This window comes from Pipra filicauda, unplaced genomic scaffold (genome assembly GCF_003945595.2).
Source record: "Pipra filicauda isolate LSUMZ 115617 unplaced genomic scaffold, ASM394559v2 scaffold329_size807674_pilon, whole genome shotgun sequence".
In the NCBI taxonomy this organism is placed as follows: Eukaryota; Metazoa; Chordata; class Aves; order Passeriformes; family Pipridae; genus Pipra; species Pipra filicauda.
The window spans coordinates 567,641-594,091 of NW_024104453.1; the positions used below are offsets into that span (position 1 = coordinate 567,641).

At 58.6% G+C, this 26,451-nt stretch overlaps 1 protein-coding gene and 1 long non-coding RNA gene across 4 annotated transcripts; one reads left to right on the forward strand and one right to left on the reverse strand.

Annotated features, from left to right (window-relative positions):
- Positions 1–29: 29 nt before the first annotated feature.
- LOC120323723 lies at positions 30–1,127 on the forward strand. The gene is made up of 2 exons (XR_005564496.1): positions 30–76; positions 484–1,127. It is a non-coding gene; the product is annotated as an uncharacterized LOC120323723 (long non-coding RNA).
- TEAD3 (TEA domain transcription factor 3) lies at positions 859–25,896 on the reverse strand. Of its 3 annotated transcripts, XM_027728465.2 has the most exons (14): positions 25,849–25,896; positions 14,108–14,361; positions 11,082–11,146; positions 9,225–9,287; positions 9,031–9,093; positions 6,563–6,574; positions 6,079–6,216; positions 5,807–5,850; positions 5,638–5,699; positions 5,123–5,256; positions 4,837–5,010; positions 4,536–4,676; positions 4,171–4,323; positions 859–3,577 (listed from the first exon to the last, which is right to left on the reverse strand). In XM_027728465.2, exons 2-14 carry the CDS (start codon positions 14,241–14,243, stop codon positions 3,464–3,466), a joined length of 1,299 nt encoding a protein of 432 aa, XP_027584266.1. In that variant the 5' UTR covers positions 14,244–14,361; positions 25,849–25,896; the 3' UTR covers positions 859–3,463. The 3 variants fall into 3 exon arrangements, with proteins under 3 accessions (XP_027584266.1, XP_027584267.1, XP_039239829.1); XM_027728466.2 differs by lacking the exon at positions 9,225–9,287; XM_039383895.1 differs by lacking the exon at positions 9,225–9,287 and having other exon boundaries at positions 14,108–14,364; positions 25,849–25,893.
- Positions 25,897–26,451: the final 555 nt, after the last annotated feature.

Consider the following 26,451-nt stretch of genomic DNA (forward strand, 5'->3'; position numbering starts at 1 on the left):
GGCAACGGAGCGGAGCGGAAGGGGAAGGGCCGGGGCCGGGGCGGATGAATGGGACTGGGCCGGGTCTGGGGCCGGGGTCGGTGAATGGGACTGGGCCGGGTCTGGGGCCGGGGTCGGTGAATGGGACTGGGCCGGGGCTGGGGCCGGGGTCGGTGAATGGGACTGGGCCGGGTCTGGGGCCGGGGTCGGTGAATGGGACTGGGCCGGTCTAGGGCCGGGGTCGGTGAATGGGACTGGGCCGGGTCTAGGGCCGGGGTCGGTGAATGGGACTGGGCCGGGTCTGGGGCCGGGGTCGGTGAATGGGACTGGGCCGGGTCTGGGGCCGGGGTCGGGGAATGGGCCGGTGGGTGTAACGGGGGGCGCTGGGGGTGCACGAGGAGCACTGGGGTACGCGTGTCTCGCAGAACGGGGGAAAGCAGCTGGTGTTAAAATACGTCCTCTCTGTCCCCTGTGTTTGGAACCCGGTGTGTGTGTACCGAACAGCCGAGGCACTACGAGCAGGGCTTCGAGGGGTGTTGCTGACTGGTGGGACAGACCAGCCTTCTGCCACCTGCTGCTGGCGTGGGCGAGAACGCGACCCCCTAAAACGTGTCCCTGAACCCAGCGAGGCTGCCGGGAATTGCAGGGAAGCGTCTTCCATGGGGTTGGTCGACCTTTCCCAAGCAAACCCTGCACAAGTGATTCAAATCAGAGCAAAATACAGCTGGATGTGGCATCCCGGTGCCGGGAGAGGGGGTCGCGGGAGAAACGTTACCCAGCCATGGGGTTTCATGGGACAGAGCAGCTTTCATAGTCCTGGTTGTTGAAGAAAACCCCAAGAAATAAAATATGAACATCAGAAGCACTTGAGCCAACCCATGAACAAATAATTTTAATATTTATTTAGCAGACTGTAGTTTTTTCGGAGCTCTACAGTCTCCTCTCTTTGAAGTTGGACAGATACAGTAAACACAACAAATATATGATACAACCCATCACAGCTGGATTAAAAAAAATACACAAAAAATATAATACATAAAAAATTGGATTTTTAACATTGTGGACTGACACAGCTCTAAAAATGGTGATTGTAACCCTGGTAAGCTTTACAAAGTCTTTAAAAAAATAAAACAGTACTTCATGTGAAATTCATAAATACACTGGAGGAGAACAGAGAGGCTGGGGGGCAGGGGAGTTGAGAAAGTGTCTCTGGGATCCTGGCTAAACCCCGGCCAGGGCTGCTGGGGGCACCAGTCAGCGTGTGCCTGGGGTGTGGGTGCACACCCTGGGGCTCAGTGCAGGCGGGATGGAGGGATGCAGGGATGGAGGGAGGGTGGAGGCACAAACCAGTCCAGTTAATGAAGAGCTTTGTCCCTGGTTGGGGCTGGGAATGGGGCACACCTGTGTTTTATGGTGGGGGAGTTTTGAGTTTTCATTCCCAGAGTTTCAGATCAGTGAGTGAAACGGAAGAAGAAGAAAAAAAAAAACAACAAAACAACAAACATGCTACATATGAGAACTCAGCCAGGCCGCCCTGGCACAGCACTGGGATAGGACTCCAGTGCCTTGCCTTGGATTTTTCCCTCTCTCCGCCCTGCTCCATCTTGCCCTGTTCAATGCAGCTGCCTAAGTCCAGTCCCACCATGGAGCCCTCAGCTGGGCGTGGGGCCAGGATGGCTCTTCCCTGTCCCACAGGGATGGGTGTCTTCTCCCAGCAGCAAGAGGTCAAAGCCCCCATGCCTCACCAGACACAAGGCATCACAGTGGCAGCCAAGGCACTTTCCTGGGCTCTGAGGCTGTTCCTGCTCCTTTGCACCTGGCAGCATTGAGCCTAAACCTGCCCTGTCTCCCCATCCTGGGCTTTAGCCCCCCTCAAACCACTCCTGCCCCCCCTGCAGCACTGGTCTCTGCATTTCCTGCCACCTTCGCTCCCCTGCCAACACGAGAAATCCGTCCAGACCTGGCCACCTCGGGCTCCCTGTCCCCCTGCCAGCCTCCTGCCACCTTGCTCCATGCCACCTTGTCTCTCTGTGCCCCTCCTGCACCCAGGGGATACTCTTCCCAGCCTCTGTTCTTGCAGTTGCAGCCTCAGGGCTGGGCATGCTGCATTGGCTTACTTTGGGCTGCAGCCATAAAAATACCTCCAAGCATACCCAGTCCCTTATCCTGGCATCCTTCCTGTTCTCTGTCCCCTCTCTGTCTCTGTCCCCTCTGTCCTAAACCCTGCCCACTGACAGCCTGGCCCTGTGTTGCTCAATATGCTTTTCCCTGCACGAGCCACTTCTCTGGCCACTTCCCACAGGATGCAGGCAAGTGGACAGAGCAATCCAGAACAGTCAACACAGAAAAAAGGCAAAAAAGGTGAAGAAAAAAGAACCGAAACAAAGAAAATGTATATATGCAAAGTAAATCAGGCAAGTCTAACCTCACTGCTCTCTACTCATGACTCCTCAGCAAGTGACCACAGCAGGGACATTGAGCCTGGGCCACCCCCAAGCACTATCCTTGAAAGCCCACACAGAGCTCAGGGGATCCCACACAAAAACCAGCCAGAGATGAAAACATCCTGAGCCTTCCCTACACAAGCCACTCCCCGTGCCTGGTAGTTCCGCTGTTGCCTCCAACCCAGTAAACTCTGCTGTCACCTCTGCTGGTCACCAGCATGGCACGGGGCAGAGGCCCAGGCACTGCAGAGGGTCATCATCCCGATTACAAGCATGGTGTCCTTTTAAAAAGTATTAAAAAAGCACTTTAACTTAAAAAAAGGAAAAGAAAAAAAGAAAGAGACATAAAAAAACCTGGTTTGCATTGTCGATGCCCTCATGCCTTCACTGCCACTGGTTCCCAGTGCCCCAGCTGCACACAGAGAAGCCTCCCGGCTGCCAGTCCCAGGGAGGCAGCAATGTCCCCCTCCTCCACTCTGCTCTGCCCTGCTCCTGCCTTGCACAGGTCCCCACTGCCACCTGGGCTCTGACAAGCTGTGCCAATGACACTGCTGCTGCCATGCCAATCAGTTTTGGACCAGACCTGGTGCAATGCCCCTCCTCCAGCCCATCTGTGCTCACTCCTCTCCACTCAGGACCAGGACCACTTCTGAGTGAGGGTGGGGGTGAAAGAAAGGGTCGTTCTCTGCTCCGACATCCCGCTGGTGACGACACGGTGGGATCCTGGCCTTTATCAGCAACACTGAGGACCGGTCTCTCCTCATCCAGCACCGGATGTGGGTTTCCTTTCTCCCTATGTTTCTTTTCCCATTCTTTGTTTTTTTGGTTTTTTTTTCATTTATTAAAAAAAAAAAACAAAAACTGTTCCTAAGTAGAAAACATCTGCAATCACAAGTCAGTCTTTTTTGGCTATTGTTGTTCTTCCTCCTCCTCCTCTCTTCAAATGACTTCTCACAAGGCAACAGGCACGGGCGGCTACTCTGCGTGGCCCCCTCCCTCCCCTGCACGCCCCTTGTGCCCCTGCCTGTCCCCGAGTGCCCCTAGTCCTTGACCAACTTGTACACATGGTGCTGGGCGCCGTGCTCGCTGGTGGAGACCTCGAAAACAAAGGCAATGCAGAGCAAGGTTTCCTGGGTATCCCTGTTCGTAACAACCTGTAGCAGAGCAGAGCGTGTTAGGGGAGTGCTGTGGGCAGATGCAGTTATTCAGGGGGTTGCATGGGCTCATGCGCATGGGCACAGCCACTTTGCATCATGAAAAATTTGTTACCCATTATTTGTAGGGTTGCACAGGCACTGGCAGAGTCAATTTAATTGCACCGTCAATATTTACTACCCAATTTGGGGGCGGGGGGGAGGGGACAGGCTGAGGAACAGCCTGAATTGCACCACCAAAAATTTGCTACCTGTTGTTTGGGAGAGTGTTGCATGGGTTCAGGCATAGCCACTGCATTTGCACCACAGAAAATTGCTACCCATTATTTGGGGAAGGCAAACAGGCTCAGGCACAGCCTATTTAACTGCACCGTGAAAAATTTGCTTCCCATTATCTGGGAGACTCGTCCAGGCTCAGGCATAGCCACTTTGTTTGCATCATCAAGATCTGCTCCCTGGAATTCAGGGGCTGTGTGGGCTCAGCCAGGAGTATCTGAGCTGCTGGAGCACATGCCCAGGGCCGGCAGGGCCAATGCAAGTGCGGGCTCCACACTTCCGGTGGGAAACATTCCCTGGAAAAGGAGTGGAGGTACCTGCAGGATGGTGAAATTCTCCAGGACACTGTTCATCATGTACTTCTCTGGGAGGTGCTTGAGTTTGTGGATGAAGTTGATCATGTACTCGCACATGGGAGACCGGTGGATGCGGTAGATGAACCGTCCGTTCTCCAGACGTGCATACTCCGTCTGCAGGGGACAGCCAGGGTGAGCAGCTGTCACATGCGATGTAGGCATAGGCAAGTGGTGGCCAGCTGGGACATAGTGATGTCCTCTCCGCTCCGCCCACGGACAGGTATGAAGCCACATGTCCTACACCCAGCTCTGGGGCTTTCTCCATCCCAGGACCCGCTGTGGACCAATTCCTACCCCTTCCCGATGCAGCAGGGCATGGAACTCACCTCCACTTTTTCCACGACCTGCTTCCCAAAAGAGCACACCTTGGTGGATACTGTGATGGTCATGTTCTCTGCACTGCTGTACTGGCTGCTGACACCGTAGAAGGTCCCCGGCCCGTCCTGGATCGTGCTGTTCAGATCAGCCTGGAGAGATGAGGGGAGAGAGGGTCCCATTAGGCACCACCACACCCAGCTCTTGATGGGGACAGGAGACACCAGCTTTCATGCTGGCAGGGGGCCCAACCTGCAACGAGCCCATGGCTCAAGGACAACCCTTCCCACCCTAATCCTCCCAGCATCATACCCAAAATTTGACGAGAAAGAAGGAGTTCTGGGGCCCACGCTCATAGAGTTCCTTAAGGCCACCTTTCTTTTCAGGAAACTTGTCATAGATCTGGCGGATGTCCACGGCCTCCAGCAGTGGGTCGCTGTATGAGGGGTTCGTCTGGCCAATGTGCACAAAGAGGTGTTTGCTGTACTGTAGGGACCAGGGACATTAGAATGAGAGGTCAGGTGAAAGCAAGATGCCACCAAGCACAGGTGTGTGTGCCATCCCCCACAGCTGGTGGGGATACGGAGGGGACCGTTACCGTTTCAGCATCCCGCGGCACCTCCATGAAGGCGGAGTACTCCAGAAGCCGGAGCTTGGCGGAGGCGATGGTGCGGTCCTGCCAGACAGGCACGGCTGATGCAGCTGGCGGGAGCGGAGCCAAGGGCTCGTAACCTGGGGCAGGGGGAATGACAGGGGGATGGGGGCAGCTGTGAACTGGGGGGAGTCCCCCTGCAATGCCATGGTGCTGCTGTCCTCACCGCATTCCCCACTCTCCCTTATCTCCCAGCATGGGGGTTTTCCCACAGAGTGGCTAAAACACAGGATGTGCCAGTCCTACTCCTGAGTGGAAAGGGACTGGAGGGGACCCAGCCAGGAGCAGCAGGGTCCTGCTCACTGCAGGACTTTTTGCCAGGTTTAAACTCAGGCTTTTCCCCCATCAGGACTGGGGAGGAGCCTCATGTGGGTAGCACTGTGGGTGGGGAGGGGACAGGGGACAAATATGACCTGGCAGGGGCGCAGGGTTCCCTGCAAGGGGGCAAGGATGTGACTTACTGGCTAGTGATGGAGGCATGGGTGGCTGGATGGGGTAAGCTGGTTGTGCAAACGGTTTAATGCTGGAAAGTAAAGAGCAATCATCAGGTTACCAAGCCCGGGATACCCCACTCCCTTGCCAAGGTAGGGTCCTGCCTGGTGCCAGGTAGTGGAGGGGTTTCATACTTACTCCTGAGAGGGTCCAGGCTGTCCTGGGATAGGCCCACTCCAAAACTGGGGAAGTAGCACAGGGAAAAGTCAGCGGCTTATGACTTTCTGCCACAGCCAAATTCCCCTCACCTGCTGCAAACAGTAGGGAGCCCCCATTTCTCCCCCTGCATTGCCACCATGGCTGAGGATGCCTGTTGATCATCCCCCTGTCCTGTGTGGCTCATGCACAGGGATCCATGCCCCCCCTGCCCCAGGGGGTCCCTGTACGGGGGAACATGGGGTTGTGCTCACCCTGGGGGCAGCAGAGAAGACGGCCTGAGGAAGAGGAGGTGGGGGGCTGAGCTTGTTCTGCAGGACGCTGGCTGACACGATCTGTGCAGAGGACATGGAAGCCATGCTCTGCAGAGCTTTATCCTTCGAGACCTGGTCCTGGAGGCAAAAGGGAAGACAGGAGGGTAGTGGTGGTTACAGGGGCAGACTGAGCTCCCTCAATCCAATTGTGCCTGACAGGTTTTGCAAAGCTAGGAGCCAACTCTGCAGCCTGGCTGAGGGGTGAGGGCAGAGGGATCCCCCCACCCCTCTCAAATGTACCCATCTTAATTAACATTTGAAGCTTGAAAATGTTCCCTGGGCAAAAGCTGACAGCTCTGGAAGATGTGAATCCCTGTCCCACTCCCAACCCCTGTCGCCCCCCACCCTTGGGGTTAGCCCCTCCATGGAAGAGGGCAAAAGGCAATGGGGAACAAAAGGCATTTCAAACTCAAACTCAACTTACCAAGTTCATGGCCTGTCCACAAAAGAAAGGAAAAAAAAAGGTTAGAGCATTGTGGGAGCCTATGGGTACTGTGTGCACCTCCCCATCAGTCAGGTATCCCCACTCCCAGCTCATCACGGCATCACACAGATTTGGGGAGTGAACCCCTCAGCCTGGTTGGTCACCAGGGGATTGCACATGGTGGCCATTTATGCCTGGGCTTAATCCCACCAGGAACGGGATGCCAAAGTCCCCCAGTATTTTATGGGGTCACTGAGGTGAGCCAAGCCTGTGTCTTTCTTGGCTCTTTAATAACCTCTACAACCTCTTCAGGGGCCCTCAATGCTTGCCAGGGCACAGAGAGAAAGAGCTGCCAGCTCCTGCTCTGACTGGCAAAGGGCACCTGCACCTGCCATGTGTGCATTCATATAGGAGACCAATCATTTTTCCTTTTCCCTTTTGCTCTGGAGGTCACAGCACCGCTGGGCAGGAGCACAGGGCTCAAGGCTCCCAGGTATTGCCTGGGGCAAGGCTGCTCCTCCACTTGCATTCACAGGACATGTGCATGCTGGTCCCAGTGCACACCCTCTGTTTTCCTTCTGAACCTTCCCCAGGGATCAATGCTTCATTTATTTTCACCTGGGGTAGGGTGGGAGCGCAGGCATGCAGCCACACGCCGGGAGCATGAACACACACATGACTGCAGCTCAAAAATACAGACACTGCTCATGGAAGGGAATTTCCATCCCACAGTGCTGTGTGAGGGCAGAGGGCTGCCTGCACCGGTCTTGGGAAAGGATGTTTTGTATCCCCGGAGTATTGCTCAGGGGGATCTCTGTCCTGGCCGTTCCCTGCCAAATCCCACAGGGAGCATGCCTGGGGATAGAGAGCACAGCCATGGACACAGGCCTCCAACCCTGGATCCCAGGAGTCACTGCTGCCTCCAACTCCCCCTTTGCCCTGCACTGTGCTGTGCAGCAAGAAAAGCTATTCATTCTATGTTATTTTGTTGTAAAGGCTTCTGCTGCTGCTGACCCTGCTGCCCTCACCTCCCTGACTGCCCTTCTCAGGAGCTGGGTTTAAGACATACAAGCGCAGAGGAGCCTCCCCAAATAGTTTCGGGTGCCATCTCCTGGCTTCTCCCAGCAGATCAAACCCTCCTGGGCTGTGGGAGCCCTCCTGCCACCTCAGTCATGGGGCACTGGGGTCCTTGCTGAAGGGCTTTGGAGGGCACAGCTTGGTGAGCTTCCAGGCAGCATGAACTGGAGCTTGTTAAAACTTTGAGGACAAAACTGCCAGCTCCAGCTCTGATGGTGGCCCTCACTCTCAACTCTCTGGCCCCTGCTGCCAGCCTCAGTGCTGGAGATGGATAGAGCACCCAGGACAGGGGGGGCTGGTGATGCTTTTGGGACCTCAAGGTCAGTGGGCTGAAAGGTTTTCTGGGCTCCCACACACCCAGCAAGGCAGCAGGTCACCCCTGGAGATGCCCAAGGAGATCCTCCCTGGTGTGACAGTGCAGGCATTAAGTCAGGCACATCCCAGGAGCTGGCTGTCCCCAGTGGGCAGTCATGCAGTGGGAACTGCTCTGCCCCCCACCTTGCACCGTGCGCGTCCAACCCAAACAGGGCTCGGTCTTTCGGTGATGCTCCCAGGCCTGTCTACGCCCCCCCATCATCACCCTCCCCACTGCCACCACAAAGCTCGGTGGGAACGGTTATGGAAGGATTAGTTGGGCTCCAGTTAGGAGGAAAGAAGAAGAGAAGGAAGGAAAGAAAAGCCAACCAGAGAAGAGAGAGAAGATGATCCAGTTTTTCCTCACTTGGCTCCCTTGGCTCCTGGAACCATGGACTGCCCTGACACTGCTGAGCCTCCTTCCCAGCAGCATGGCCCCATCTGGACCTGCTGCCATGCACATCCCTGAGGTGCCCCGAGGCCATACTCACATCCTGGTGTCTCACAAGCCACTGGGTTGGCAGCCTGCAGGGAGCCCCCTGACCCCCCTGCTTCTGCCCACATCCCACCAGCAGCTGTCCTGAGTAGGGTCAGGTCTCAGTTGAGGAGGGGAGCGGGCCTTTGCATACCTTGCTTAAACCTTACTCTGTTTCATTGGCTGCTCTGGGGAGATCTTCCCCTCCTGGGAGAACCCCTGATGGCCCAAAAGAGGGGGCAGCCCTCATACATCACTGGAGGAGGGTTTAAACCCACATTTCCCCATGGCAGAGTTCTTGCCCAGGTGAAAAGAGGGGATTCGGCACCCAAATTCACCCTCCTGAAGGAAAGGGAAGGGCTCTGTTGCCCCTCCTTGCACTTCTCTCTGGGCATCCCACAATGACACCTGTAAAGATCAATCTGGTCCTAGAAGCCAAGTGAGCGGGAAGAAAAATAAAACACCAAAAAAGAAAGGTAATACAGGGAAGCAAGCGGCACACCGCAGAGCCGAGGGGGTTAGTCGTCAGCAGGCGGGGGCCAGCGATGCGGGGAACGCGTACCTTCAGCTTGGACTGAATCTCACGAGATTTCCGTCGGGCAAGAACCTGCAAGTGGCTAGAGACCTGCAGAGAGAGAGCAGAAGGAGAGGGGGAACAGCAGAGCCGTCAACCAGAGGAAAGGAAGAAGAAGGAGAGGGGCTGCCCATGCTCACAGAGACACCGCCACGGACACCTGGGCAAGGGCGTCAACGTACCTTGATGCCAACCTGGTACTCCCGCACCTTCTTCCGAGCTAGAACCTGTATGTGGCTGGACACCTAGCGCCCGCCACGCCGTTCGGAAAGGAAAACACAGAGAACGTGAAGATATGTTCCCCCTGCAGGGTGGGATGCTGTCCCCAGGGAAGGGAGTGTGGAGAAATGGGGGAGCACTTTTTGCTGCTTCTGGATGATGCTGAGGGTCGTGCACCTGCCGCGAGCTGGAGGAAGGAAAAATGAGGGGGACCCTGGTGCTGCACTGGTTGATGCTTGTTTGTGCCCCCCCTGGCTGGGGTGAAGCTCCTTGGAGTAAAGCTGCTGCAATTGAGTGGGTCAATATTTACCATCTCTTGGAGATAGACAGACCCTGCCAGCCCCTGCAAGCACAATAACCTGAGGATACAGCCTTGCAGGTTTGGGGTGCCCCTGGATTACTTAGCAGGGGCTGCAGTGGGACTGCCAGTCCTAAATTAATCCAGGAGGGACTGGCTCATTGCCCCAGGGCTCCTGCTGATTTTGCAGGTGGGAAAGATGAGAAAGTGGTTTTTTGTGTCTAGGTCCCTGTAGGAGGAGGATTCAAAGAAAAGGGACTGATGTCCAGGCAGGAAAGGTGCAGCATGGCTGGGGGGCCTGAGCCACAGGCAGGGGGGCATCTGGTAACCCACCAGGTTTTGGGGTTGATTTTAGGAAGAACCTTCTCACACCAGTGCCAGTCTGTCCAAGAAGAGACACAGGGCTGTCCAGGACACGAGCGCAGAGAGAGATCAATGCCATGTCAGCTCTCCCCCAGCGCTTTTCCTGAGTCCCTCCAGAGCATTGCATTCTTACCCCATGGAGGGGGGGCTCACCTATGTCTTTAAGCCAGAAATAAAGCACTGCTTGGCACTGCTCTAAACACAAGGACAGTGGCTAGACTGTGGTCCCTCTCCCTCCAGTATAAGTCCTGGAGCAATGTCACCTCCAGTGTCTTGGCACCAGCATTCCTCTCTTGCTGGGACTCATGGCAGTCCCAGCCTAAGTGTCCCAAACCCATCCATCTCCCTGTGGTGGGAGATGCTCCCCAGCATCCAAGGCCACTGGTTCTGCCAGGACGGGTGTTTTGGCTCCTGGCTAGGGGCCACTGTGGAGGGGAGGGAAGAGCCACTGGACATGTGACAAACAGATGTCCCACTGAGGGCTGCAGCAGCCTGGTCCTCAGACAGGTTTGGTGCGGTGAGGGCTCCAGGGATGAGTGTGACCACTGTGTGCTCCCTGCCCTGTCAGCGTCCCTGTCTGCCCCAGCATCCAACAGCGCAGGGCAGCAATGTTGGGGAAAGGGTTCTGCGGTACCTCTGGCCCCACCAAGACCAGCACCACAGCCCTGCACAGCCAGTCCCTGGATCCCTGGCTGAGTTGGGGATGCCTTGGTCTCAGCCCAGGGGTGCCTTCGCTGTGGCGTCTGGCAGAAGTGGTAAAATGCCTGGCAAGGGGCAGAGGTAGGAACAGTCTCCAGACTCAGGAGGAGTAGCAGATTCATGCCAACACACACAGATACACACACTGCCTGGATAGAGATTTTGAGGGCTCCTGCCACCCATGGGGTGACCTCAACCAGGCAGGGGGCTGGGTGCTGCCTGCTCCTACAAGCCCTATTTCAGGGCATCCTGGGAGAGAGCAAACCCGAGGGGGATTGTGCTCACAGGCGAAGCTCCTCACAGAGGATGGGGGACCCGCTGACAGCAGCGGTGGCTCCAGGAGGGGACACGGAGGGCAGGCGATGCAGCCAGAAAATCCGCTCCCCCTCGGGCTTACCTGGCACCCCCTCCCATCCCACCCTGAGCCCACCCCAGGAGAAACAGCAGAGCAATGCCTCACCTGCTTCCTCGTCCGTGTCTTTCCCGTTCGCAGCTTGATGTACCGGGCGATCAGCTCGTTACGACCTGCCGGCACAGCCAGGAGTCAGCCCCGGGAAACGAGGGCCGGGGGCATCACCCCGCAGCGCCCGCGGACCCCCGGCCAGGCGAGGGAGGCGCTGCCGGGAGGTGGCGCTGCCGTGACAGTGTCGGGGCTCGGGGCGGCCGGGACGGGCCAGGGCAGCGCTCCCGCCCCGTGCCCCCACCCCGCCGGCTCTGCCAGCCCCACACACCGGGGCTAGAGGGAGGTGACGGTCACCGGGGACTACAGCGGTGTCCCCAGCCACAGACTCCCCCAAAACTCATCCCAGCTGGAACCCCCTCGGAGCCGATGAACCCACTCCCCGCAGCCCTGCCCGCAGGGGTCGCGAGCTGCTCCCCCAACACCCCGCTTCTCGTTTGCAAGCCGTGCTGGCCTTTCCACCAGTATTTCCTAACGTCCTGGTTTAATTCGAAGCAGAAGTTGCTTTTGTGCCACATTTCAGGGGCCAGCTGTGGCCAATCTACGTTCAAACGTCAGAGCAGCTGGGAGCTTTCTTCTCCCGGTCCCGGCCCCCCCGGCCCCCGCCGCCCCCCTCGCCCCCCCGCGCACGGGGGCGGCCAGGCACGCCAGATTTATTTTAATGGACCAGATGGTCGCGGTTGGAACTTGTCGAAATGCCCTTGGAGTGGGTTTCAGCTTTAAAAGAATAAAAAAATCCCTTAAAAAAAAAAATACACTCCCCTCTCCTCTTCCACTCCAAGTGGCCCCCTCCCAGCCCCACAGCAACTGGGCCCTCCTGGGGGGACACACACATGAGGACAGACAGGGCCAGGTGCCATGCAGGGATGGCTGCACCCTGGGGTGCCCACGCCAGGCAGGAGCTGGTGGGTGGATGGCAATGGGGGTACCCCTTGCACAGCCAGTGTGGCACCCTAGCACTGAGCACAGCTCCCATCCCTCCAGCCTCCCAGCCTGTGCCGGTGCTTGGCCTCATTAGCACCCAACAAGGGCCAGGTCCTCCAGGGTGCCCAGGTGAGGCGATGCCCACAGCAAGGTGATGACAAGGGGTGCAGGCAGAAGGGAGTCTGGTGCTGAGCCCCAGCTTGGGGGTACATCTTCACTGAGCACCACAGCATCTCCCTTTGCATGCCCTTCTCCTGAGTCCCACCTTGTCCCTCCCATACCCTGCTTGCGGGAAAGAAATATGGGGAAAAAATATGGGAAAGAAATGTAGGTGCCTTCATGGACCCAGTGGGGCAGTGCCAGCCCAGCACCTAGTGCCCAGGAGCCAGGGGCAGCATCTCCTGCACCCGTCCTGCCTCACAACATGCCCAGGCCACCCTAGGCTACACCCTTGCAGCCATCCCTGTACCCACGTGCCCTGTCCCCTTTCCTTGTGATTCATCTGGACCGTGCCATTCCCTCTGAGAGGGCATGTCCTCCTCCAAATTACCACATTCCTCAAATTCCTCTCCCCTGACACCACCACATGAACCAGTTGGACAGGCTGGGTTAAAAATAACCCATCAGGCAGCAGAGTGTAGCAAGGCCCAGTATGCCCATCCTGGGTCCTGGTCCCCCAGCTCCCACCTGCTTTGCCAATCCCGCATCAGTGGGGTAGGGGCTGGTGTGGCCGTGGGCATCCCATTGGACCCCCAAAAAGAGGGGTGGTGGCGGAGAGCAGTGGCACTGGCACACCCTTATGTCACATGCTGGCATCGCTTGTGCCTCCGGTGACCCTGGGGGTCCTGGTAAATTTGGTATGGCCAGCCAGGGATACTGTGAATCCCAGTGGGGAGGTGCTGGAGAAGGTGGGGGGAGATGAAAGGCGGCTGGAGGGGGCTGCTGCCTCTTTAAGCAGCTGCCAGATGTCTCTGAAAGGCTGGAAAAACCGGTTGGGGTGTGCTGCGCAGGGCCAGGCTCCCGGCGGCACTTCAGCTATTCCCGGAGAAATCCAAAAAATGCACCCGCTTGGGAAGCCCTGTGCTCCCCCCCACCCCCCACTCACCAGTCCTGGTGCTGTGAGTTGGGGGCCCTGGCAAGCAGGGTAGCACAGGGAGCTGGCATGGGGACAGGGACAATGGCATAGTGCTCTCCACAAAGCTGCATCCCCTTTGCCCCTCTCCACTGGCAGTGGGTGAGCCATTGCCCTGACAGCAGCATCCTGATGTATTTTGGAGGCTGGGGATAGAGATGCTGGCCCTGGTCCTGCTGTCACCATGGGGTGATAGTAATAGCCTGTTGCTGACTTTGAGGTCACCAGCCCTGGGGGTGACACCCTGGGAGGTAGAGGGGAAGAGGGACCAGCCCCTACCATGGCAGGGATAGAGACACCATTGCACCTTCCACTGCTCTTTGGTGGCACCATGCGCCCCACGTCAATGTTACCTCCTGCCTACATGACCCATCCTTATCCTCTTTCTCCCAGTTGCAGAGTCACCAAGACAGAAGTGTTTTGGGAGACACTGGAAACAAGGCTGAGACACCCCCAAAATCATTGTCCCAGTGGGGCTGACCAACCCTGCTGCTGCCAACAGCGTCACCAAAAACTGAGCGGGCTGCAGATGGTTCAGGGTGGGTGAGTGACCCTTGCCACAGGGTCCTCACCACTGGGTCCAGCTGGGGAGAGTTTGGGGATCGATGCAGAGGCACACAGGAGCAGGAGGGTTGGGGCTGCCTCTGGCCCTGCAGTCCTGCACCAGCTCCCTGTCCTCACCCCCTCCCTGCCTGACAGCTTCACCAAACCAGTCAGTCCAGCAGGGCCGAGAGAAGGAGGGAGCGGGAGGGAGAGCCAGCGCAGAGGGAGGGGACGCAGGTCACTGCCACGTCCCCAAGTCCAGCTCTGTGATGAACCTGGAGAAGCTGCTTTCGGGGCTGGGGGGGTGCTCAAGGGCAATGCCCCAGTGTGGGTTTGGGGCAGAAGGTTTTGCTTCAGCCCTGGCCACCCCATTCTGGCCAGAAGCCCAGTCCCTGCCTGCTGCCTCCATCCTGCCCCTGTCACTCACCGTACATCTTGCCCTCGTCTGAGAGGATGATTTTCCGCCGGCCACAGGGTGGGTAGATCGCCAGCGCCTCCTGGAAGCTCTGCTCAATGTCCGGACTCCACACACCCTCGGCATCATTGTCCAGACTCTTGTCCATGCCATCCTGGCCATCTTCCCGCCCCTCCCCGGGGCTGCCGCTGGCGTTCCAGCTGTTGGACGCTATGGTGCTGGCTGCTCTGGGCTCCGACCCTGAGCCCCCACGGACACACGACAACCTGCTGGGACACAAGGGACACCTGTTAGACCCAGAGACCTTTGCTGGGGGCATGAGGCTGCAGTGACAGTGCGGTCCCAGGTCTGTTCCTGGCTCTTGCTCTGTCCCCACTCACACCCAGAGCAGCATCTAGATGTGGGGCATCAGAGACAAACAGGCTTTCCTTGGGGGCAGAGCCATGATTTCCCCCAAATCCAAGCCACAGGTGACCACCCAGGATCCACCAAATAAAGTCTGGGAAGAAAACTGCCTGGTTACTGCATTATCCATACAAGGAACTTGGGCACATGGTGCTCATGGGTGACACCTTGGGACAGGGTGGCAAGAGCCCTGCAGCTTGTGAACCCTGACCCCACACCAATACCAACTGCCACACAGCAGCCTCCTTGAGCGAACTGGCCCCAAGAACAACCCCAACCCCCAAAATCTCTGTTCCACTACGCATGGCAAAGGCAGAGTTGGGATTTGAAGGGAGATGCTGGGTGGCTCCAAGCCAGACCCCACTAATAGGAACCAGGTGGCCGGAGCTGTCCGGCAGCCCTACCCCTGGCACTGGGAGAGGCCCCCCACTCTGAGGATGCTCTGCTGGGGCCCCAGGCCCTCCCCAGCTGGTGGGTGATGCTGGAGAGTCTTCAACCCTCCTCCTCCTTCTGCTCTTCTCCTCCGTTTGCCTGGCTCCCAGCGCAGTGTTTCAGTGTTTTGCAATAACATGTTTGGCGGCAGCTGGCGGCGGTGGGAGCAGAGTAGAGAGGTGTCTCCTGCGCCGCCGTGCTTCCCGGACAGGCTGGGAGTGTACAAAGGTCTCCGGCACAGACATCTCCTTTTAAAGGAACTGCCGAGCCCGCTGGCTCAAGTACGCTGTGAGGCCTTGCCTGTTTTTTTTTTTCCTTTTATAAAAAAAGAAACTTACCCCCCCATCTCTCTCTCCCTCATCGTGATGTGATGTCAGCCCCTCCGGTCCCGCTGCCCGTCCCTGCCCGCGTCCCCCCCGCTGCCGCTCCCCCTCTTGCCGAGCACTGTGGCCAAATAAGGAGAACTGGATTGTAGGATCGAGCCAGCCAGCCAAGGGAGGGATGGCGGCAGCAGTGCCGGACGGGCCCGCGGCACCACGAGGCCCGTGCTGTGCTTCCTGCTGGGGTGCTCTGTGGGGCAGCCCCCTGGGAGGGATACATTGTCCAAACCTAGGAGGGTGTTGGGATGGGAGGGTGGGGGGACACCAGGACCAGGCACTGAGCAGGGACGGCACTGAGTGGGGACAGCCCCAGTGGGACCCTCTGCAGCTCATCAAGCACATCTGGACTCCGTCCCAGTGAGGCACCTACACTGGGGTGCAGCTGCTTTGGCCGGGTGCTGAGCCCTGGCTGCTCTACAGCAGTCCAAGACCCCCCAACAGCTCAGGAACCCTCAGACATATGGAAACCGGAGATGACTCAGCGGCACACGGCAGCCCAAGACCCTGCTGCTTCCAAAGCCCACAATGGCCTCCAACCCCACAGCAGCACCATGGCAGCCCCAGACCCCCCAGCACCACGGCAACTCAGAAGCACCTAGCCTCAAGATACCTCAGTGGTCAGAGACCCCACAGTCTGGTGCCAGCCCAGCACCCAGCAGCATCCCAGGACCCCAGAGCACCACAGGGCTGCCATCAGCTCACCCTAAGAGCAGTAAGCCCCAGGAGCTGGTGCCAGGGTCTGACTTTGCAGGGACCCACTAGACTCCCTGCCCTTCCTAACTGATGAGTGCAATTAGGGCCAAGAGTGAAGCTATAGGGCTGAGAGCAAAACCATGGGGCTGGCTCCACCACTGCAGGCAGCATGCCCAGTGCCCTGGGTCATCGTCCCTGTGCCAGGAACTGCATGCACAGGCAGGGTAACGGCTGCCCCCACACCCTGTCTGCAGCACATGTGCCCCCCTCCCTAGGAGATCCCCAGCCCCCTCCCCCCCCCCCCCCCCCCCCCCCCCCAGCAGGGAAATCCCAGTCCAGCCTTTTCAGGGAATCTGGGAGAGGAGGGAGGGTGATGCTGGGGCCCCGACCAAGGTGCGAGGAAGCAGCTCCTCCTCCTTCTCCTCCTCCTCCTCCTCCACCGAACCTGCTCTTGGCCAGGCCAAGACATTGGATTTCCTGGAGGGAGGGTGCATGCACCGCGCTGACGCAAGGCACGGCCGAGTGCCGCTCCACCCTGCCCCTTACAAAACACCAACAGCAGCAATTAGGGAACCGGCAGGGCTGGACGGCCCGTGGAGAGACTGCGGCCAGACCTGCTCCGGGCAGGGAGGGGACCGGACCTGCCGGAAAACACGTCACCTGCTCCTGCCTCCCGGCTGCTCCCCAGGGACAAGGGCGGGAAGACCCCTCCCACAGCACAGGCATCTCTGCAGGCTTTGGATCGGATCCCAGGACCACTGATCCGCGGAGCGGTGCTTACCCCCTCTGGGGATGCTCACGCACCCATACCAGGCAGGCGTCCCCACATCCAGCTCACTTGCCCCTCTGCATCCTGCCTTTGTGGGGGGACACACTCTAGCCCACGGCTTTAGAGGGTGATGGAGGGGGCTGCACCCTTGTGAGGTCCCCCAGCAGATGCAGGACGAGTGCCCGCAGCAGGCAGGGGAGGATGCCTCCAGGGCAGCCCTTATCTCCCCGCGAGGACAAAGCTGCGCCAGGAGACCAATGGTGTTCCCACGAGCTCACAGATCTCGGCCCCAGCACCACTGCGGGGGACGTGAGGGAGACCTGGGGCCTGAGCAGGCAGCAGGGCTGCAGGCAGCTGCCCTGTTGGGAGAGCTGCTTGGGTGGGAGACCCTGCTAAAGCAACAAGAAGCCTCTTCAAGCTCTGCAAAGGCAAAGTTCGTTCCAAAGAGGGAGGGGTCCTAGGGAGATGAGTGTTATCTGGTGGGTGGGGGGAAGGAAATACTTCGGAGGCGACTAGCTGTGGTCAGAGACGCGTGGTGGGTGCCCCGCGGGGGCCGGGCACAGGTGTCAAGGCCAGGAGCAAGGTGCTGCTGGGACCAGCACAACCAGCTGTGATAGAGATCAGGTCAAGGGTGTGTGGGGTGGGATGGAGGAGAGCACTTGGGGCTGGGGGCACAGGGAGGTTATGACATAGGCAGAGGTGCCTGTCACCCCCACAAAGTCTCCGTGCACCCTGTCTCCATCCCTATCCCTGTGCCACCGAGCTGAGGGGACAGCATGTTCCTCTGTCCCAGCATGGTCAGCCCCAAAAGCACTGTCCCATCTGGTGTAGCCACAAGGCACAGCCCAAGCAGCCTTCACACTGCTCCAAACCCTTCTGTCCTGGTTAAACTGGGACGGTGGGTAGGGGTGACTATTGTCATAGCATCCCCTCAAAGCGCCTGGGATGCAGGACACGATAATCAGCATTTGCTGCACAAGAAGGGGGACTGCTGGCACTATCTCGAGGGACAACACGTGGGGCACAGCAGCCCCAGAGTCCCCTTCTTATCTGGGGCTCCCCCAGCCCACGGAGGGGGACACTGGGAGAAAAAGGTGCTGGGGACACTGCAGAAGCAAAGAACCCTGCAAAGGCAGGGTGGGGGGCCAGCAGCATCCCGGTTCTGTCCTGCCTCCACATGCAGGGGGCCCAGGGTGATCCAGTCCTTCTCCCTCTCCCCTGCACCCAGACCCCATGGAAAAAGGACAAAAGCTCATGACAAGCCCAGGCAGGCATGGCACAGAGCAGTGCTCAGCCTCGCACCAGCACAGTGCTGCCAGCGCCAGCCCTGCAGGGGGAATGAGTGAGGCCACCATCACCACTGCACTGTCACCATGACCAGTGGCACACCCACCCCAGGGGTGAGGGGGAGAGAAGCCCCCATCCTCCCTGGTGCTGAGGGTGCAGCCCCCATCCAGGGATGGCTTTACAAGACCCCAGTTGAGCAAACTCCAAAGCCGAGACTCCCAGGCACCCCCAGTTCCTGCCCACATGCCCTGGCACATTGGGGCTCAGTGAGAGCACAGCCGGGGCCCTGACTCCAGGCATTGATTTGTAGGCAGGCAGAGGCCTTCATTACTGTGCCTCTCGTTTCAGGTAGGGGAGCACTGGCCGGAGGCAATGTCCATGATGCTGCCTCTGCTCACCTGGTGACACGGCCGGAGGGAATGCTGCCCACACCATCACACAGCCACCAGCTCTGCAGAGCCCCTTGAAAGAAAACCAAAAGCCGTGGAGCTCCTGGGGGACACCAGCAAGACCACAACACACCAGGAAGATGTTGCTCTGCCTGCTGACAACCCCAGTGAGTGCACAGAGCCGAATGCTCTTGGCTCTGCTGAGGATGACCCTACATCTCTTCTCTTGCTCTTTGCAGGAGTCCCGAATCCCTAGCACCTTGCCCAGAGACCCTTTGGGAACACCCTGCCCCACGTCCTGCCCCAGACACTACCCCATTCCCACAGGGACACCATCCTGGTTGGCATGAGGCTGTCCCAGGGACAATCAGAACTCATCAATGCGGGTGGCAGCAGCTGAGCAAGATGCAGCACGGCAGAGAGGGTGGGGGAAGGAGGCTTGTTTATATCGTGCTCCTCTTCCAAACAGCTCTCACTGTGCTGAGGGATTCCCTGGATCTGGGAGAGAAGGGCGGCCACTCTGCTTTCTCCCACCCAGGTTTGCACCTCTCTGCCAGGGCGAGGGACACGTTTTCCCAAAAGGGTCCCCTGGCACAGTTTGGGGACCCAGGCAGTGGCAAAGCTCCCCATGCACTAGGCTGGCTCCCTGTGAGACAGCCCAACTAATTTCCTCCTCTCTATTGCTTCCTGTCCCTTCCGGCTTGGCGGGCAGCTCAGGAAGCAATCGGAGCGAGAAAACTGCAGGAGGCCATGTGGCAGCATCCCACTAGGGTCTGAAGAACTGCCAGGGCTGCCTGGGCACATGGTCCCCAGCTCCAGCTGGACCCCTGCTGCTCCCCAGCTCCCAGCAAAGCCCTGAGCCTCGACCTGGCAGGGATGTGGCTGGTCCTCACTCAGTGGCACACGGCTGGGAGATGCTCAGACCCCTCATCCCAAAGGGCTGTGGACGAACAAAGAGGAAATGTGAGTGATTTGCCCCAAAATATTTTGTCAGGAAGGAGGGAGGGGATGGGGCAAATGCAGGGCACATCTCTCCTAATAGCAGAACCACGGGCACTCAAACCAACCCCTCCATCCCCTCCTCTTTCCCCAGCCCTGGTAGGGCAGCAGAGCTGGGTTTCGGCTTCTGGAGGACCTGAGCCGGTTTTGCTCAAGCCTCCAGGCTCAAGACCTGAGGGCAGAGGACAGACGGACACTGTAACCCAGCATGCCTCCCTGGCCCAATTACATTGCCCTGCCCAGCCAGGACGGGGCGTTTCACCCAGCAGCGCATAAATAGAAAGCTTTTACAGCATTAATTGCTCTCTGTGTTATGAAACTAGCTGGATGGAAACAACAGGGTTGGAGTCGCCTGCCAGGGATGGGCCACTGCCATGCCGTCCTGCAACACCCCCAGTGCTAGTGGCCCATGGCACAGCCAGTGCTGGACACAGCACTCCCTGGGGACCGTTGAATTTGCTTTGCTTCTGTGCCAAAACGTGTCCATTCCAGAATGTCTCCCTGAACATCTCCTGTAGATGAGCTTGGAACAGCCCACAAGTCTGGAGTCCTCAGGGACTCCCAGCTTGTCCCAAGGGGAAGCTAAGGGGCACTGCTGTCAGGGGAGCACTGGGGGAGCCTGGGCCAGGCAGTCCTGTGCCTGCAGTGGGATAGTGTCCCACCATCTGGGCCAGCCAGGCATTTCAGGGACCCCAGCAGCCCTCAGATTTGCTCCTGAGAGGAGAAATGCCTCCACAGAGGAGCTCCAGGTATTGCTGACCCCATTTTTTGCCATTGCAGCAGGGCCAGGGAAAACGTCTTCCAGGGGACACCGGCTGCCAGGCAAGGAGGAGGAGGAGGAGGAGGAGGAGGAGGAGGAGGAGGAGGAAGGCTGAAATGAATTTCACACGCGCCCCCCGGCTGCCTCCACCCCCGCGAAACCCAACCCTGCCTGGGCAGCAGCTGCACCCACTGCCTGCGCTGCAGCACCCGCCAGAGCCCAGGGTTAGCACCGACTGTCACACTCCCAGCTTCCAACTAGGAGAAATCCTGTGGGCTGGAGGGTGCAAGAACTGACTGGGGGGGATCAGCACCTGAGACACCGGGCAGGGGGGCCGTCAGGTATTACCGTCCCAGCTGAGACATGGAGATGCCCCTGGCTGCCAGAGTCTGGGACAGAATGTGACATGGAACTGTCACCTGGCCACTGTCACCCGTGTGAGGGGGCACACTTCCCTGCCCTCTTGCAACGAGTTCAGAATCTTGAGGCAGTGCCAAGCTGAGGTCCTGCAGGAGCTGCGATAGCAGGTACATGCTGCCTGGCACAAACTCCATTGGTCACCTTTTCTCAGAGAGGTATATTTTGGTTTAGCACCATTTTACTGCCACCACCCCAGACAGTCCCAGCAAGCAGATCCTTGTGCATGCCAGGAGCATGTCAGGAGCTTGTGGCAGTGAATCGCCTTCTCCCAGCACCTCTCACTGCTGCCTGAGCCGAGAGCTGGAAACGGGCACAGTGATTCCTGTTCCTGCAGATTGAAAAATTGCTCTGGAATTCTCAGGAAGGAAAGTTGCTAAAAATACATGAAGGCAGTGTTCCTGGTAAAAGAAGGAGCTCCAGCAAGGAGGATGGCCCAAGAGCGCCAGAGAGCCTGGCACAGTGTGCTAGCCCCCTACCCTGCACACTAACATCCAAACACCAGAGCTGGACCCTGACCCTCCGCTCTGTGATGCCACCCAGGCAAGGCTGCAAGCAGGGCACAGCAGCCGCCTCACATGAGAGCTGGAGCTCAAACTCACGCCATAGCTGGGCACAGGTGCTGGCAAGCACCAAGGGAGGACCCTGCCCAACTTATTCACCAAGCACGCAGGCACAAAGCTGGGCATGGAAAAGCAGAGTCTTGGACCAGACCTTTGCTCCTAGACTGTGAAGCACTCAGATCTTCTTGCTAATAAAAACCTGAAGCTCACTTGGGTCGGGGGCTCACATGCCTGCAGGCGGGTGTGCTTCTTCCTAAACCAAAACTGCCTAAGCTGGTGGGGGGGAGGTAGGGGCTGGCTGCCTCTGGGGGAAGGGCGGGCAGCAAAGAGCTGGCATGGGAACGGCAGCCCATCCTCCACGCACCCGCGCCACTCCGCGTCTGTAAACTTTGAACATCTTCCGGAGAGAAGTTAGTGGCTATTGTGAACAGCTGGATTTAATTTTACGAGGAGCGAGGAGGAGACAGTTGTGGAGAAATAATAAGGCTTGGCGCTCCCAGGCGAGGATCCCTGAGCCCGGCCAGCCTTCCTGCCTTCATCGCACTCTGCCAGGGGAGCGCTGGCGAGACAGTCACAGTGCAACTGAGGCATGGAGCAGCATGGGGCTCACCCACCTTCTGCGTGATGCAAACCTGAGTCCACATATCTGGGGCTTTGCCCCTGTGTGTGTCCCCAGACCCATCACCCCTCCAGCAGCCAGGGCATCGGCAGTGGCATGTCTCTTCCTCACAGCAGAAAACTGGGCTGCCAACACAGGGCCTACTTCCCAGCCCACAGCAGCACCTTCAGACCTAAGGACCCCCAGTGCTCATTCTCGATGCTGGTGGGCCACCGACGCTTGTGGGCCACTGTGGCGCAACACCTCCCTCCAGCCGGCTGCTTCCCGTGAGGCTCTGCCCACCTCCTAAAATCAGCTTTAGCTCTGCTGTCCGCTTACCAGCCACCCCCTGCAGCCAGGGGAGCTCTGCCAGCACACACTCCAGGTCTGCACTGATCCCCCCACAGCAATCAGCCTCTTCCAGCACTTGCACCTCACCTGCCACCCGCGAGGCAGCACTTCCCAGAGTTACTTCTCCCGGGGAGAAGCACAGCCCTGAAGCTCACTGCAGTCACTTCCGTGCCTCTGGCTCGCGGGAGGATGGCTGAAGGTGAGCTCCTGGGTCAGCTTTAACCAGCTGAGACCTAGCACAGCTCGTGACACACCCAGTGCCCATCTGGAAGGCGGCAGCAGTGGGCACGCTCGGTTCTGGTGCTGCTGCTGTCTCATGGCACATAATGGGAGACACTGGGAACATTGGAGCATTGCATCTCTTTGGGACCAGGTGGGGGGACATGCTCCATTGGGATTTGCACCGCCAGGAACACTGATTTTACATGCTTTGTAAAATCAGTGTTCCTCCAAACCCTTCGCTGACAGGATCCTGTTGGCTGCAGAGCCCTACATGAACACTGTTACCACTAGGCCACCAGCTTCAAACCCCAGGAACAAGACTGTCACCTCCAAAGGGCTCCATGCGCGCTCATCAGGAAACTCCACAATGAGCTGCATGGGGAGCCTGAAACAGCAGCCAGCATTGCACGACCCCCTGCTCCCCACCACCATGGGCAGGTGAGCGGCCCACCGGCACCACGAGGAGGTTTTGCTGGGGCCCCTCGCTCCCATTTCACAGGCGGGGAAAACCAAAGCGCTGGGAGCTGTAACAGCATGTCTGGACCCGCAGCAGGATCTGGACGTGCATTATCACAGAGGGGGGCTGCTCCTGCAGCGTGCCCACTGCAGGCTGGTGCAGGGCATGGCTCCACCAGCTCACCCCATCATTACCTTCCCTCCCTCCCTCCAAAAAAACATTTCATAAGTTGCCACGTGATGGTGGCAATAGCAAACACCCATGCGCTTCAGGTGCCTGCCCCAACCACAACACACAGGTGCCTGGGCTCGGCCGCTGTGGCTCACGGCCCGGCCTCGACCCCAGATAACACCTTGGACAAACAGCTGAGAAGCTGAGAGCATGGCCTGGCCACCCAGCAAATCCCCCATGGATGGAAGCTCCCAAAATCAAGGGTAGTTGGTTATATCCCATCCATCAACAGTGCTCAAGGCGATGTAAACGCTGTGGCAGTCTTGCCAGCCCCTTGCAATTGCCATCAGGGACCTAATAAGAGAGGGAAGCTCCCAGAGGTGGTACAGTTTTTGGACAGCATCCAACCCGTTCATTGAGGGATGGAGGAATGCCAACCCCACAAAGAGCCCCAGGATGGCACTTGCCATGTAAGTCCCAGCAGCACCCTTGGTTAGGGCTTTGCAGCCCCTTCTCTTTTCCTCTCCATTCTCCACTCCCATGGACAGAAGAAGAGGTACTAATGCAGGAAAACACATTTTTTTCCCAACAAACAGCCCAAAATTGCCCATTTATGACCTTTCTGGCTGCTGCATGCCTCCACCAGCCCCACCACTGAGCTCACCTGCCACCAGCCTCGTGCTCTCTGCGTGTTTGACAGGAGCTGCGCAGTTACTTGCTTTTTAATACCTTAATTATAGCTGATTACCACTGCCATCCCCACCTCCTCAGTGCCATGACCTGCTCACACACCACCAGGAAAAGGCTCCTTCCTTCAGCACAGTGCCAGGGCCACCAGGACTCGCCTCCCAACCCATTTGGTGGCGGCAAGATGGGGATTAAATGGTGATTAAAAGGAGATGCTGTTTCTGATATCATGATAAATAGCGACCGTATGTCATGGCAAATGGATACAAGTCCCTTTTACTGGCAGACCTGGAGGCTGGAGGGTTCCGCTTTGCAGGAAAGGGATGTTAGATGTGGGATGACTGCTGGAGGGTTATGCTGTCCAAAATGACTCCATTGAAGCATCCCCCCACTCTGAGTTGTGCCCCAATGTTGCAGTCACCCCCATCAGGACAAGGGTCCTTGAAATACCTGGGTGCCATTTACCCAAGGCATCTGGAGCCCACCGCTTTCAAAGGGTTATTTCTGTTAGAAAAGCCAGTGCAGTGCCAGTTGCATGCCCACCCTGGTGAGGTAGCTGGGTGCTTGAGGTCCCGGGGGACAGGAATGCCTTCCCCTGCATCACCCAGCTGGGAGGGCAAGCTGCTCACCCCGCAGCCATCTGCAGTCCCTTCCCATGAGAATGTTGGCCCTGCACACCCAAACCAGGCCAATTCCAGTGCCTTCTCCCAACAGGACACTTGTGCCTGTCCAGTCTGGTGGGGAAGTGCTGGGGCACTGCCACAGTGACCATCATCTGCCCTGTCAGCAGGGGTCCAAGCTCCCTCCCATTTCTCTCCTGCCTTCCCTGTTGCGTGACGTTGGTGAGTCCTCAACCCTTGCCCACTTTGGGGACCCTCTTCCTTCCATTCCCGGGGAAAATGACCCAGCTGGGGTGTCGGAAAGGGCTGTGGGGCCATGGAGACCCCAGGGCAGCTGGGTGCATGGGGAGGGGGTCACCAGCCTAGTAAACTCCAATTCTCCACCCATCATTATGAGCACTTCAATACTGTGGGGGGAGGTTGGCAGCCTCGCTGGCAGGGCCCCCCGGGGTGGCCAGGCTGTGCCAATGCCCTGACTCACGACACGCACGTACCCGCGCGGGGTAAAGCGATAGGAGGGGAGAGAGGATGCCGGAGCCCAAAATACTCTGGTGTGCCTGACACGGGAGATTATCGCTTTGCTGATGGGACGGTTGCCCAGCCTGGTTTGTCCTGGCTCCCTGCAAAGCACCAAAAACCCCCAAAAGCTCTGCCCTCACTTTTTCCTCTGCCACCCCATGCCAACCACCCAACAGCAGTGAGAGGCTCAGGATTCACGCTGCCCCAGCAGGGCCACCGGTACTATTTCCAGCTGGTTTCTTCCCAAACTCTGCTTTTTTTCTCAGCCTTAGAACCCAAACACATTGTATAGGGCCTGAGCAGTTTCAGGGGGCGGAGGTGGGTGGCACTGCAAGGGCTTGGCCTTATTTTCCTTCCAAGGGGGTTAAGGGGAAAAAAACAACCCCAAGCCCAAGGAGGGTGTAAAAATAAAATAATAATAATAATAATAATAATAATAATAAAGGTGACACACTGCTGAAAATTATACATCTAATTGCTGCCTTGTTAGCAATGCACCCCTATGACGAGGCACAAAGTGTTTAGCATACAGTGCATGGTCATCCCCTACATGCGCGTGACACACATGTAGCGTGACACACGTGTGACCCCACACCTCACCGGGGACCCTTCCGCGCCGGTTCCCGGGGAGCTTCAGCTGGGACAGGCTCTCGCTGTCCTTAACGCCCGGTGCCCGCCCCGCACGCTCCCGACATACGGGCACAAGGCCCCTTTGTAACCCCGGGATGAGCCGCAGCAGGGGCACTCGGCGGGGGACCGGTGCGGGGGCAGCGCAACCCCGACGGGGCGGGAGCCTGGGGACCCGATGGTGAGAGTGGAAACACCTCGGCTGTGCCCCCCACACGCACATACCCCATCGGGGGGCGTCGGGGGGAGCCCCGGGAGGAGGTACTGAGCTGGTGCGACCCCGCCGACCCCCGCCATCCGCCGGGTCCAGATGCAGGCGGAGGTCTGCGGGCCGGGAGGAAGGAGGGGCTGGAGGAGGAGGAGGCGGAGGAAGGGGGGTTGGGAGTCTCTTCCCGGCGAGCGCTTACCTGCTCCGTGCTTCGGAGGGCTGGGCCGGCCGCGGATGCCGGGATAGGGGCCGGGGCCGGACCGGGGCCGGGGCCGGGACCGGGGCCGGGGCCGGGGCCTGGCCGGAGAGGGCGACAGGAATGCGGGGAGCGCGGCGGGCTCCCGGGTCCGCGCACGGAGCCAGGCGCAGGGACGGGAAAGTTTATGCGAGGGAGGAGCAGAAAGTTGGGAGTCAATCAGGAGGCGGCGGGGCCGGGCCGGGCCTCCTCCTCCCCCCTTGCTCTCCTCCTCCTCCTCCTCCTCCTCCTCCTGCTCCTCCTGCTCCTGCTCCTTCTCCTTCTTCTTCTTCTTCTTCTCCTCCTCCTCCTCCTCCTCCTCCTCCTCTTCCTCCTCTCGGCCCTTCCTGCCGACCGACTCTCCCGACCTCCCCGTCGGGGCAGCGAGGACGCGGGACTTCCCCTCTGCAGGGAGTTTTTTTTGGGAAAGGGCAGCCCTGGAGCTCGGCTCGGCCCGGTCTATAGGAGCGCCCTCTATGAACCTTCCTCACTATCCTTCTCCTCTTCCTCCTTCTCGGGCCGGGGCATGAGGGTGCTGCTGTCCCGTCCCGTCCCGTCCCCAGCCGG